Genomic DNA, 12,994 nt, shown 5'->3' on the forward strand with positions numbered 1-12,994 from the left:
TTCTTTTCTAGAACTCCATTATAGCTGAACTCCAAAACCCAGGTTAAACCTCGACCTAGTTACTCACTTGGAAGAGAGTTGAACTTTGTTTTCACTAAAATCACAACTTTCTTATGAAAAATAGGAAGTAGTATTAAAATGGTGAATGACCCCACTGTAAAACAACTATTTAGGGAAAGACCCCCAACAGTAAAGCTGATGGAGAGGGCAAATTTGTCAAAGGAAGCTCACGTGACTGGCACGCTCGCAACTTAACGGGCTTTTGACGGAAAAATAGAGAATGGGGGGTAACCCCTAAAGCATTATCGTTTTGGGGGTGGATCCCTAATATAGGTAAATAATTGGGGTCTATACACTAAATAACCCTTAAAATAATTGTTCCCTTGAATTGATGATGCATCAATGCTTTCTTGAGTAGCCAACATCTCAGATGGACCACCAATATTTTACAAAAAAAAGATGTTATAGAGTTACATGTTATGAACTTCAAAATAAATAACCGAAAAAATATTCGATTAGAAAAACATTACCGAATCATCGTATTGTGATCCATATTGGGGGGGTCGTTCTTAAATCCTCTGAACTATCTCTGAACTATCCACGTCTTTTTCACTTCCATGAAAATCTTCTTCTACCTCTAAATCATCATCCGACTCTTGTACAACTATAGACTTTCCACGTACATCCTCCATGTATGTTATCTAATCTACAAAGTAAAAGAAATAAAACATTTCAAATAAAATAGCATAAAGATGTTGGAAATACAAGACATGTATGAAATGTTTTTTTTTTTTTGGAAATCAAACTTCATATAAAGGCCAATAGGCTAATGAGAATTACAACATGAAGTTTAAACAACAAAGACACAACCATAATCGGACAAACAAGACAAGTTATGCCCGCTTGGGGTGCCACTAGAGCTGTCTGATCTAACTGGTGGCCTGCTTCTGGTGCAGTCGCCACTGACCATCTTAGGGTAGTTTTATAACTTATGCATGAAATGTTAGAAATATACGGATCACATAGTTTATGTTGTATCCTTTACATACCTTATGGAAGAACTTGAAGTTATTTGATGAAAAAGAAAGAAAAACTAAGTTTTTGAAAGAAGAAGGAATGTTTAGAAGAAGGACTGTTGTTTAGAATAAGTATAAATGTTATATAAGTCTAAAAGTTCAATCAAAGGTCAACAATTGGTAGCCCTAGTGGTTCCAAGGTGTTGACATAAACTCCAGAAAGCCTCAGAGGTCCTAGGTTCGAATCCCAGAGAAGAAGAAATCTTTGGCTATTTAAATTGAGATTATTAGGGTGTAAATAATGTTGTTGGGCTTTAGGCCTTTGTTTAGTTGGGATATAGATCCGGTTTTGTGAGTGTTTGAGTGGGCAGTATGATGTATCAAGTGCCAAATGTAACTACTTACGTAGATCGTAGTCTGACTTCCAAAAAAGATCAAAGAGAAAAAAAAAATCTAAATTCGAGATTTAATTTAAGCCATTGATTTCAATGGAAAAATTGAAAATAAAAAATAAAAAACCGGTCCTTTCGTAATTTATGATTTGACTTCTCTAAAAAGTACAAAAAAAAAAAAAAAAAGTATCGATTTGACTTATCTGAAAAAATAAAAAAGTATAAAGTCTGACAAGTACTAATAAAATCTGGTTGTTTATATCTTTCATATTAAAAAACAATAGTTTGAAAAAAAACAATTGATTTGACTTATCTGAAAAAATTACAAAGAATAAAGTCAGACAAGTACTAAGAAAATCTGGTTGTTTATATCTTTCATATTAAAAAAAACAATTGTTTGAAAAAAACAATTGATTTGATGTTGTCCCTTTACAGCTAACGGTTGTAAACACCATACATTTAATATTAAAACACAATAAAATATTTTGTCTTTTTTACAATACCACCCGTTAAAAGGAAGATGGTTTCTTCTCAACACTACCATCAAAACATCTTCCTTTCTCTCTCTCTAGAAATCTCCTTTATTTTCTCTCTCTTTTTTCAAGTTATAAACAATGGCACCCAAGGCCGAGAAGAAGCCCGCCGAGAAGAAACCAGCCACCGAAGAGAAGAAGGCCGAGAAATCCCCAGTTGCAGAGAAGAAACCTAAGACTGAGAAGAAACTACCCACCAAAGACGGAGTTTCAACCGACAAGAAGAAAAAGAAATCACAGAAGAGAGTTGAAACTTACAAGATTTACATCTTCAAAATTTTGAAACAAGTTCATCCTCATATGGGAATTTCAAGCAAAGCTATGGGGATTGTGAACAGTTTCATTAATGATATCTTTGAGAGACTTGCTCACGAATCATCTAGGTTGGCTAGATACAACAAGAAGCAAACTATAACTTTTCGGGAGGTTGCGTATGCAGTTCCTCTTGTTCTTTCTGGTCAACTCGCAAAGCATGCTGCTAGTGAATTGACGATTGTTTTATATGGAGGGAGATTGACGACTTGATTATGTGGGTTACTGGAAGAAAACCGAACTTGTAATTAGTAAATTGGAGTCTGACAAATACCTACTTCTCAGATTCAATCCAAATGGGTTTTAGTCTATGTATCGATATAATATAGAAACAATCACACTTCCATAAGGATCAAAATGAGCATATTGTCTGTATGTTTATTAAAATAATTGTTCCCTTGAATTGATGATGCATCAATGCTTTCTTGAGTAGCCAACATCTCAGATGGACCACCAATATTCTACAAAAAAAAGATGTTATAGAGTTACATGTTATGAACTTCAAAATAAATAACCGAAAAAATATTCGATTAGAAAAACATTACCGAATCATCGTATTGTGATCCATATTGGGGGGTCGTTCTTAAATCCTCTGAACTATCCACGTCTTTTTCACTTCCATGAAAATCTTCTTCTACCTCTAAATCATCATCCGACTCTTGTACAACTATAGACTTTCCACGTACATCCTCCATGTATGTTATCTAATCTACAAAGTAAAAGAAATAAAACATTTCAAATAAAATAGCATAAAGATGTTGGAAATACAAGACATGTATGAAATGTTTTTTTTTTTTTTTGGAATTCAAACTTCATGTAAAGGCCAATAGGCTAATGAGAATTACAACATGAAGTTTAAACAACAAAGACACAACCATAATCGGACAAACAAGACAAGTTATGCCCACTTGGGGTGCCACTAGAGCTGTCTGATCTAACTGGTGGCCTGCTTCTGGTGCAGTCGCCATCTAGTTGGGATATAGATCCGGTTTTGTGAGTGTTTGAGTGGGCAGTATGATGTATCAAGTGCCAAATGTAACTACTTACGTAGATCGTAGTCTGACTTCCAAAAAAGATCAAAGTGAAAAAAAAATCTAAATTCGAGATTTAATTTAAGCCATTGATTTCAATGGCAAAATTGAAAATAAAAAATAAAAAACCGGTCCTTTCGTAATTTAAGATTTGACTTCTCTAAAAAGTACAAAAAAAAATAAAAAAGTATCGATTTGACTTATCTGAAAAAATAAAAAAGTATAAAGTCTGACAAGTACTAATAAAATCTGGTTGTTTATATCTTTCATATTAAAAAACAATAGTTTGAAAAAAAACAATTGATTTGACTTATCTGAAAAAATTACAAAGAATAAAGTCTGACAAGTACTAAGAAAATCTGGTTGTTTATATCTTTCATATTAAAAAAAACAATTGTTTGAAAAAAACAATTGATTTGATGTTGATTTGATGTTGTCCCTTTACAGCTAACGGTTGTAAACACCATACCTTTAATATTAAAACACAATAAAATATTTTGTCTTTTTTACAATACCACCCGTTAAAAGGAAGATGGTTTCTTCTCAACACTACCATCAAAACATCTTCCTTTCTCTCTCTCTAGAAATCTCCTTTATTTTGTCTCTTTTTTCCAAGTTATAAACTATGGCACCCAAGGCCGAGAAGAAGCCCGCCGAGAAGAAACCAGCCACCGAAGAGAAGAAGGCCGAAAAAGCCCCAGTTGCAGAGAAGAAGGCCGAGAAAGCCCCAGTTGCAGAGAAGAAACCTAAGGCTGAGATGAAACTACCCACCAAAGACGGAGTTTCAACCGACAAGAAGAAAAAGAAATCACAGAAGAGAGTTGAAACTTACAAGATTTACATCTTCAAAATTTTGAAACAAGTTCATCCTCATATGGGAATTTCAAGCAAAGCTATGGGGATTGTGAACAGTTTCATTAATGATATCTTTGAGAGACTTGCTCACGAATCATTGATGCACCCGAAAAGGTTGCACACCCAAGCGGAGGTATCAAGTAGTAATCCGGCAAAGCCGGGATCGATCCAAGGATAGGAAGGTAGTTTAGATATCGAAGGGTCTTATCCCCCGGTCTATGTGTCAAATGCTAACTTAGACTAAATAGGAAAGGAAACAAAGATAAATGAGGGTTTTTAATATGAATAAGTAATAAGAGAAGAAAGCAAGTAAAGCTAAACTAAATAATCAACGTAACGGACGAGAGAGGAGTTGAGAATAGGGGCGAGTAAGAGAGATGGGTGAGAGAGGTGTCGAGTGCTCGGGAATCTATTATGACGATTCTACGTCTATGTATGGTGCGATCGAACGAATCAATACTAAATCTAGCTCGACTCCTAAGATAGATGTCTATAAGCACTACGTATATCTATTGATCATACTTAGTCAAACAAACGTCGTTGTCGGTTAATACCGAGTCGTCGAGAGTGTCGTCTATTCGCCTAACTATGGAAGATGCATGACATATCCCATGAAAGTAGATCTAAACAACGATCGATATCGATCACTTTGCTTCATCTATTAACTATGCGAGATGCATGACAAAACACATGAAAATACGATAGAAACAAATAATCGAATAAAAGGAGCATCAATTTATTATCAAATATTTGAACACACATATATATAGTCGTTTAACCGAAATACATCATCCCTTAACCTCGACTCAAAATAATTAGCTAACCATGGAGTTATTATACATTAAAGCAAGTGAAAGAAGAAAATTAAATAGCTAGAGTTAGAGAATCCCCCTTTCGATTTGATCGCAAGCTATGGTTGATCGAAAGATAATCCATATTGTTGCAGCAGACCTCCCAATAGCAGAATTGTGGGTCCCCTTAGCAGTGAAATATTCACTCCCCTAGTAGGAATCTTGTTTCCCCATATCCACTTCATGTTCTTCCCCAAAATAATTCAAACTCCATGGAAGCTTAAATGAAGCTTTCTCTCTCTAACAATAGAATCAAAACCAAGTAAAGCCAACCCAAAACTATTGAAATTAACCCCTTCTCACTCTAGAAACCTAGATCTAAAAGTAACAAGAAGATTTAAGAAGATCTAAAGTAGAAAAGTCAAGAAGAAAACATAAAGAGAACAAGAACAAAGAAGAGGAAATGGAGCATGAAGCTTCCGGCCGGACCAAGAACCTTATGTCCGACCGGGTGCACTCCTTGGCCGGACCGGCAAGGAGCAGCTCGGCCTGCTGCTGCCCTGTCCGGCCGGACAGGAGCAGCAGCAGTTCGGACCGAGCTGCTACCATTAATGGTCGGCCAAGGAGCAGCCCTCTTTACCTCTTAACCTTGTTCTTTATCTCCCTTGTTCCTCCTTGCTTCCTTCCTCTTTCTTGCTTTCTTTCCCACTCTAGAACACTCTCCTTTCCTTGGTGCTTGGTGAAGAAGATGATGAATAGTTCATTTTCTCTTTTGACCCCTTTTTCTCACTTGTGTATACACAACCCTAGACTTAGTCAAACTTGACTAAGTCTTAAACCATTTGACTTGGACCAAAGAGAGGGTGCTCATAAGTTCTCCATTATTCTCTTCCTCTTTGGGCTCTTGGGTTGGGCTTCTTTCTAAAGCAAGGGAGTGCCTTCATCTTGTCTCCACATTTAGAACCAAGGGGGGTGCCTTCATAGAATCCTTGTTTCAAGACCGAACCTCGGCTTCTTTCATTCACAACTTCTCCGTCCGAACTCCGAATCGACTTTCGTTTTCACCGTCGGACTCGTCATTGACTTCACTTGTTGTTTGACTTCTGAGTTTGACCAAAATGACCAAAATACCCCTGGTGCTCTTTTCTTCCCTTTTGCCGCATAAGATGAAAATGTGATAATTCGCTCTCTTTATTCCGAACTACACGTCAAACCCCAAATAAATTACCTAGCAATAAAAACACATAAATAATAAGAAATAAAACTCAAAAAGAACTAACTCATCAAAGTTAAGTGACCTAAATGTGGCATTTTCACGCCACATCAAACATCCCCAAACTTAGAATTTGCTAGTCCTCGAGCAAACAAACAAAACAAGACAATAAAGTAAACCTAACTCACTTTCGGAGGACTCCCGGTTGCATTTAGCGTATGCAACAAGCCTTTAAACCCTTAGGTTACCCCTAAAGGACGAGTTTTGTCTCGTGAGGGTTTCCAGTGAATACACCCACAAAATTCTAGATTTCCAAGAGACATAAGGGTTCAACTATCGATGCAAATAAGGTGATGATCAACAAGTGAGAGACTTAAGTATGTCAAACATATGAATCAAACCAATAAACACAAAAGCATGCTAAGAATCTCCTCACTGATAGTTTTATACTCAAATGTAAGTATCCCATCATCATGAGTATCATCCAAGTCTAAAGTAACAAAACTTTGTTTCCTATCATAGCACATTTCGCCTCGACTTTGGCCTCACGGTCATACGCTCTTAAACATGAAATCACTCAAAATGGAATCTAATGGTTCACTCTCATGTGTGAGCATGGAATAAAGTAAACTCGACACATATAAAAATTAAATGAGGATATCAAGTTCTAAAACGAAATGATCTCTTAGGAATGGAAATAACCACTAACGGAATGGGGAAGCTCACTCACCCTTCTCACCCACTGTACCCTCTAATAATGTCTCCTAAAGGTAAACGGATACAAGTGATGGAATGGAAGATGATGAAATCCCGAGAATGTCGACGCCTTCAATGATAAAAGAACACTCAAACAACCTTTAACTTGACTTTTTGCTTTGAATACTTTATTTATTCCAAATACTTACATAAACACTCAAAAGTTCACATGAACTTTTACACAAAAACAAGTTTCTTTCTTTTTTTTTTCTTTTTTTTTCTCTTTTTTATTTTTCTCTTCTTTTTTTCTTTCTCTTTTCTCTTTTTTACACACATAACCAAACACAAAAGTACAAACTAGTATTCTCAACAAATCACCTTTACTTTCACACTTTGCTTTCACATTCTTTCTTCTTTACTTTTCATGCCTTCATTCTCGGGAGTAGTATGATGAATGGATGGTGGAGTATCCGTTTCCCTAAAGTCGACACTATTATCGAGTTTCATGGACTACAAGAGTAAGGTTTATTCGCTATCCCGATGTCACTCCTAGTGGCTAAGGAAGTTGAGCTCATGAGATCATCTAAGCTCTTTTGAAAGTTGCGAAGTTGAGTAGCTCTTCATTCTACTCGGAGTTAGCGCGGAAGAGTACACTCAAAAGCAATAGAAAGGCTCAGATATCTCACATGGGTTGAAGTCTCCACTAATGACTATTTTAGGTCACTTAGAAGTGTTCCTTCTTCCTTAAGATGCTACTCACATGATAAGACACCAACACCAAAGGACTTAACATTCATGAAAAGACTAAGAGCATGCATAAGATTTATCAAGAAAGAACCACATGTATCAACATACTTAAAAATACCACTAGAGTCATACCAAATCTACCCAAAAATTTTCAAATTTGGTCAATTTGTTGAACAATTTTCAAATTTGGTCAATTTGTTGAACCCTCTTGCCTTTTGAAATCTAAGGTCATGATGTCATGCGACCAAAAGGTCGTATCCCCATCCCCAAACTTAAAACTAACATTGTCCTCAATGTTCTAAGCATATGTTCACTAAAATATAAGAGGTACAATAAGTTAAAGAGAAGAGTGGAAGGATATTACCATAGCCGAAGGAGATAAAAGATAATACTACCAAGACTTGTGTATTCGAGTTCCAAGTTGATGATGAGCCCAACGCCATCCCCAAACTTGGAACGAACCACGTCCCAAAGGTATACAAATTGAGAAACGCTCCTAACACATCAATAATAGAATAAGAATGAAGCATAAGCATGACCATATAAAATGACCACTCACGCGGGATCACTCGATTGCATCAAGCTATGCAACTAGCCTTTGAGTCTCTCGTATGCACGAGAGCACGAGTTTTGTCTCGTGGAGGGTTTTCAGAGATGCTACCCACAAACATCAAGGTCCCACCTCAATAGACCAACCAATCATATAACAAAAGACGAAAGATTTGGGGGTCTTCCCAAAGAAAAGATGTAACCGGTAAGAACCGTCTCACAACAATGTAATGACATTGGTACATAAGTGAGACGGTAAAAAATAAGAGGTAATCCCCAAACTTGGATGATGACAATGCAACAAAGTTTGATATAATAACAGGGAAAACATGCATTTCACTAAAAGGATCTACATATGTATGAGATATTGGTTGAGATGTCGAACTAAAACCTAAGGGGCTGCCCATAAGGCTCAAGACTAAGTCAGAAGTTTCCTTAAGTGAGGGTTCAACCAATCCTTTAAACATTATTCTTGTCTCGATATCATATGTGTCCTTAGGAAAATCTATAGCCCCGCTCAAGAGGGCATCCACATCTCGTCCATTTTTACTAGCTACAAAGGTCTCAGGTAAAAAATTAGTCATGTCGTTATGATTCTCCTGAGCACTAGTAGTATTGTCCCTCTTAACTATCAATGCAAGCATATTCATATCACGAGTAGGGAACAATTGTTTATGAAAAGTGGAATGAGGTTCATCAACTAGTTCAGACTCAGATTTCGACTTTAAAACCTCGTTATGTCCATCTCCTCTCTCGGAATTTGTAAGATCCTCGGGTATGTCTACCTTCATAGGAGTATCCAATCTAATCATTTCATCACTTCCAAGAATGAAGCTGGACTTAACATTAGCACTAGGTGTATTACCCTCACCTATACCCTTGAGATCTGTTGGAGTTTGGGGTTGTGAAACCCTTTTCTCGATGTCTTTTAATTTTTCCTCCATCTCTTCAAGGGCGTGCAAGGTGTTTTGGCTAATCTGAGTTTTTGCCTCATAAAATGATTTCGAAACATCTTCAAGAGTTCTCTCATGATGAGACGCATAAGAACTAACTAAGGGCTCTTGAAGATTCTCATAATCATTGGTAAAGACATCACTCCTCGAACCTACGGGCTTCATATGAGTGTTTACGACATTTGTGCATCCTAGCGAGACATCTCGACAAAGAGAAATAGTAGGGCATTTACTCGCTAGGTGTTCTCGACTTGCACAAATGCTACAGACACTATCAATCGCTAAATCACCATCATGCATATCTATAAATTCTTTTCGAGTCATGTAGGCAATTTTATCTTCTACTTTCCCGTTCTCCTTTAAAAAGCATATGCCTCCTTTTGAGTAATGGTTTCCTTCGGCTATATCTTTGTCACTCTTAACGGGTGTGTCCCAATCTTGGGCCTTCTCCGCTAAGAGGTCGAGATACTCCCAAGCCTCATTAGGATTTTTACTCATAAACCCTCCGTTGCACATCACTTCCACGAAATGTTTCATTTTGGAGGTCAAGCCATCGTAAAAGAACCCGATGACCCTCCATATTTCATAGTTATGATGTGGACATGCGAGAAGGAGGTCTTTAAATCTCTCCCAACACCCAAAGAAGGTCTCCTCTTTGTGTTGCTCAAAATTCATAATTTCTCTTCTTAAGGTGTTGGTTCGATGGATTGGGAAAAACTTTTTCAAAAACGCCCTAGTCATCTCATCCCAACTTCTTATAGTCCTAGGCCTTAGAGAATGAAACCATATCTTCGACTTTTCTTTTAATGATAATGGAAATAGTTTGAGCTTAGCGACTTCCTCAAGTACTCCATTGATTGGGAGTATCGAGCAAATCTCATCGAACTCTCTCAAATGAAAATATGGATCTTCATTCTCTAGGCCTCGGAATATAGGAAGTAATGGAATAATCTTAGGGTCTATGTCTAAATTACACACATTACTCGGAAATATGATGCATGAAGGTATGCTCGCCATATTAGGTTCAAGGTAGTCCCTAAGACTTCTAGGCGGTCGATGAACCTCATACCCATCATTCCAACTATCAGTCCCATTAACATCCATTGAAGCACAATTAAAAAAATGCAAGCAATCACAAGTGTTCAATTCGACTACAACTATCAATAATAGACAAGATGCAAATGCACTTAAGCTGCTCAAATAGGTAAAGGTTAGAGAACGATACTAGAGGTGGCGTTTGTTACCACAATTGGATCCTCTTCCCTTTTCTTGTCTCTACCTTTTTATCCCCAAACTTGTTTGCTTTCGTCCTTTAAAGCTCCTTGGATAAGTACCTCAAAGAAAACAAGAATTGAAAAGAAACTAAAAAAAACAAAGAAAATAAACGTCCAAGTAGGCAAACAACACTAAGCTAATGAACAAAACACGTAATCGATATCTAAACTACTAAACCTATCCCCGGCAGCGGCGCCAAAAACTTGATGCACCCGAAAAGGTTGCACACCCAAGCGGAGGTATCAAGTAGTAATCCGGCAAAGCCGGGATCGATCCAAGGATAGGAAGGTAGTTTAGATATCGAAGGGTCTTATCCCCCGGTCTATGTGTCAAATGCTAACTTAGACTAAATAGGAAAGGAAACAAAGATAAATGAGGGTTTTTAATATGAATAAGTAATAAGAGAAGAAAGCAAGTAAAGCTAAACTAAATAATCAACGTAACGGACGAGAGAGGAGTTGAGAATAGGGGCGAGTAAGAGAGATGGGTGAGAGAGGTGTCGAGTGCTCGGGAATCTATTATGACGATTCTACGTCTATGTATGGTGCGATCGAACGAATCAATACTAAATCTAGCTCGACTCCTAAGATAGATGTCTATAAGCACTACGTATATCTATTGATCATACTTAGTCAAACAAACGTCGTTGTCGGTTAATACCGAGTCGTCGAGAGTGTCGTCTATTCGCCTAACTATGGAAGATGCATGACATATCCCATGAAAGTAGATCTAAACAACGATCGATATCGATCACTTTGCTTCATCTATTAACTATGCGAGATGCATGACAAAACACATGAAAATACGATAGAAACAAATAATCGAATAAAAGGAGCATCAATTTATTATCAAATATTTGAACACACATATATATAGTCGTTTAACCGAAATACATCATCCCTTAACCTCGACTCAAAATAATTAGCTAACCATGGAGTTATTATACATTAAAGCAAGTGAAAGAAGAAAATTAAATAGCTAGAGTTAGAGAATCCCCCTTTCGATTTGATCGCAAGCTATGGTTGATCGAAAGATAATCCATATTGTTGCAGCAGACCTCCCAATAGCAGAATTGTGGGTCCCCTTAGCAGTGAAATATTCACTCCCCTAGTAGGAATCTTGTTTCCCCATATCCACTTCATGTTCTTCCCCAAAATAATTCAAACTCCATGGAAGCTTAAATGAAGCTTTCTCTCTCTAACAATAGAATCAAAACCAAGTAAAGCCAACCCAAAACTATTGAAATTAACCCCTTCTCACTCTAGAAACCTAGATCTAAAAGTAACAAGAAGATTTAAGAAGATCTAAAGTAGAAAAGTCAAGAAGAAAACATAAAGAGAACAAGAACAAAGAAGAGGAAATGGAGCATGAAGCTTCCGGCCGGACCAAGAACCTTATGTCCGACCGGGTGCACTCCTTGGCCGGACCGGCAAGGAGCAGCTCGGCCTGCTGCTGCCCTGTCCGGCCGGACAGGAGCAGCAGCAGTTCGGACCGAGCTGCTACCATTAATGGTCGGCCAAGGAGCAGCCCTCTTTACCTCTTAACCTTGTTCTTTATCTCCCTTGTTCCTCCTTGCTTCCTTCCTCTTTCTTGCTTTCTTTCCCACTCTAGAACACTCTCCTTTCCTTGGTGCTTGGTGAAGAAGATGATGAATAGTTCATTTTCTCTTTTGACCCCTTTTTCTCACTTGTGTATACACAACCCTAGACTTAGTCAAACTTGACTAAGTCTTAAACCATTTGACTTGGACCAAAGAGAGGGTGCTCATAAGTTCTCCATTATTCTCTTCCTCTTTGGGCTCTTGGGTTGGGCTTCTTTCTAAAGCAAGGGAGTGCCTTCATCTTGTCTCCACATTTAGAACCAAGGGGGGTGCCTTCATAGAATCCTTGTTTCAAGACCGAACCTCGGCTTCTTTCATTCACAACTTCTCCGTCCGAACTCCGAATCGACTTTCGTTTTCACCGTCGGACTCGTCATTGACTTCACTTGTTGTTTGACTTCTGAGTTTGACCAAAATGACCAAAATACCCCTGGTGCTCTTTTCTTCCCTTTTGCCGCATAAGATGAAAATGTGATAATTCGCTCTCTTTATTCCGAACTACACGTCAAACCCCAAATAAATTACCTAGCAATAAAAACACATAAATAATAAGAAATAAAACTCAAAAAGAACTAACTCATCAAAGTTAAGTGACCTAAATGTGGCATTTTCACGCCACATCAATCATCTAGGTTGGCTAGATACAACAAGAAGCAAACTATAACTTTTCGGGAGGTTGCGTATGCAGTTCGTCTTGTTCTTTCTGGTCAACTCGCAAAGCATGCTGCTAGTGAATTGACGACTGTTTTATATGGAGGGAGATTGACGACTTGATTATGTGGGTTACTGGAAGAAAACCGAACTTGTAATTAGTAAATTGGAGTCTGACAAATACCTACTTCTCAGATTGAATCCAAATGGGTTTTAGTCTATGTATCGATATAATATAGAAACAATCACACTTCCATTAGGATCAAAATGAGCATATTGTCTGTATGTTTATTAAAATAATTGTTCCCTTGAATTGATGATGCATCAATGCTTTCTTGAGTAGCCAACATCTCAGATGGACCACCAATATTCTACAAAAA

At 37.5% G+C, this 12,994-nt stretch overlaps 2 protein-coding genes across 2 annotated transcripts; both read left to right on the forward strand.

Moving 5' to 3' along the window:
- Positions 1-2,022: 2,022 nt before the first annotated feature.
- On the forward strand, positions 2,023-2,466 carry LOC147539645 (histone H2B-like). The gene has a single exon (XM_086643143.1). The coding sequence runs from the start codon at positions 2,023-2,025 to the stop codon at positions 2,464-2,466; it is 444 nt and encodes a 147-aa protein (XP_086499269.1).
- A 1,443-nt stretch (positions 2,467-3,909) lies between these two features.
- Positions 3,910-12,737, forward strand: LOC147539646 (histone H2B.3-like). The gene is made up of 2 exons (XM_086643145.1): positions 3,910-4,241; positions 12,596-12,737. Exons 1-2 carry the CDS (start codon positions 3,910-3,912, stop codon positions 12,735-12,737), a joined length of 474 nt encoding a protein of 157 aa, XP_086499271.1.
- The last annotated feature ends 257 nt before the right edge of the window (positions 12,738-12,994 follow it).

The sequence above is a fragment of the Eschscholzia californica genome, unplaced genomic scaffold, assembly GCF_041429995.1.
Source record: "Eschscholzia californica isolate CP2 unplaced genomic scaffold, dmEscCali1.0.p SCAF_5, whole genome shotgun sequence".
Classification (NCBI taxonomy): Eukaryota; Viridiplantae; Streptophyta; class Magnoliopsida; order Ranunculales; family Papaveraceae; genus Eschscholzia; species Eschscholzia californica.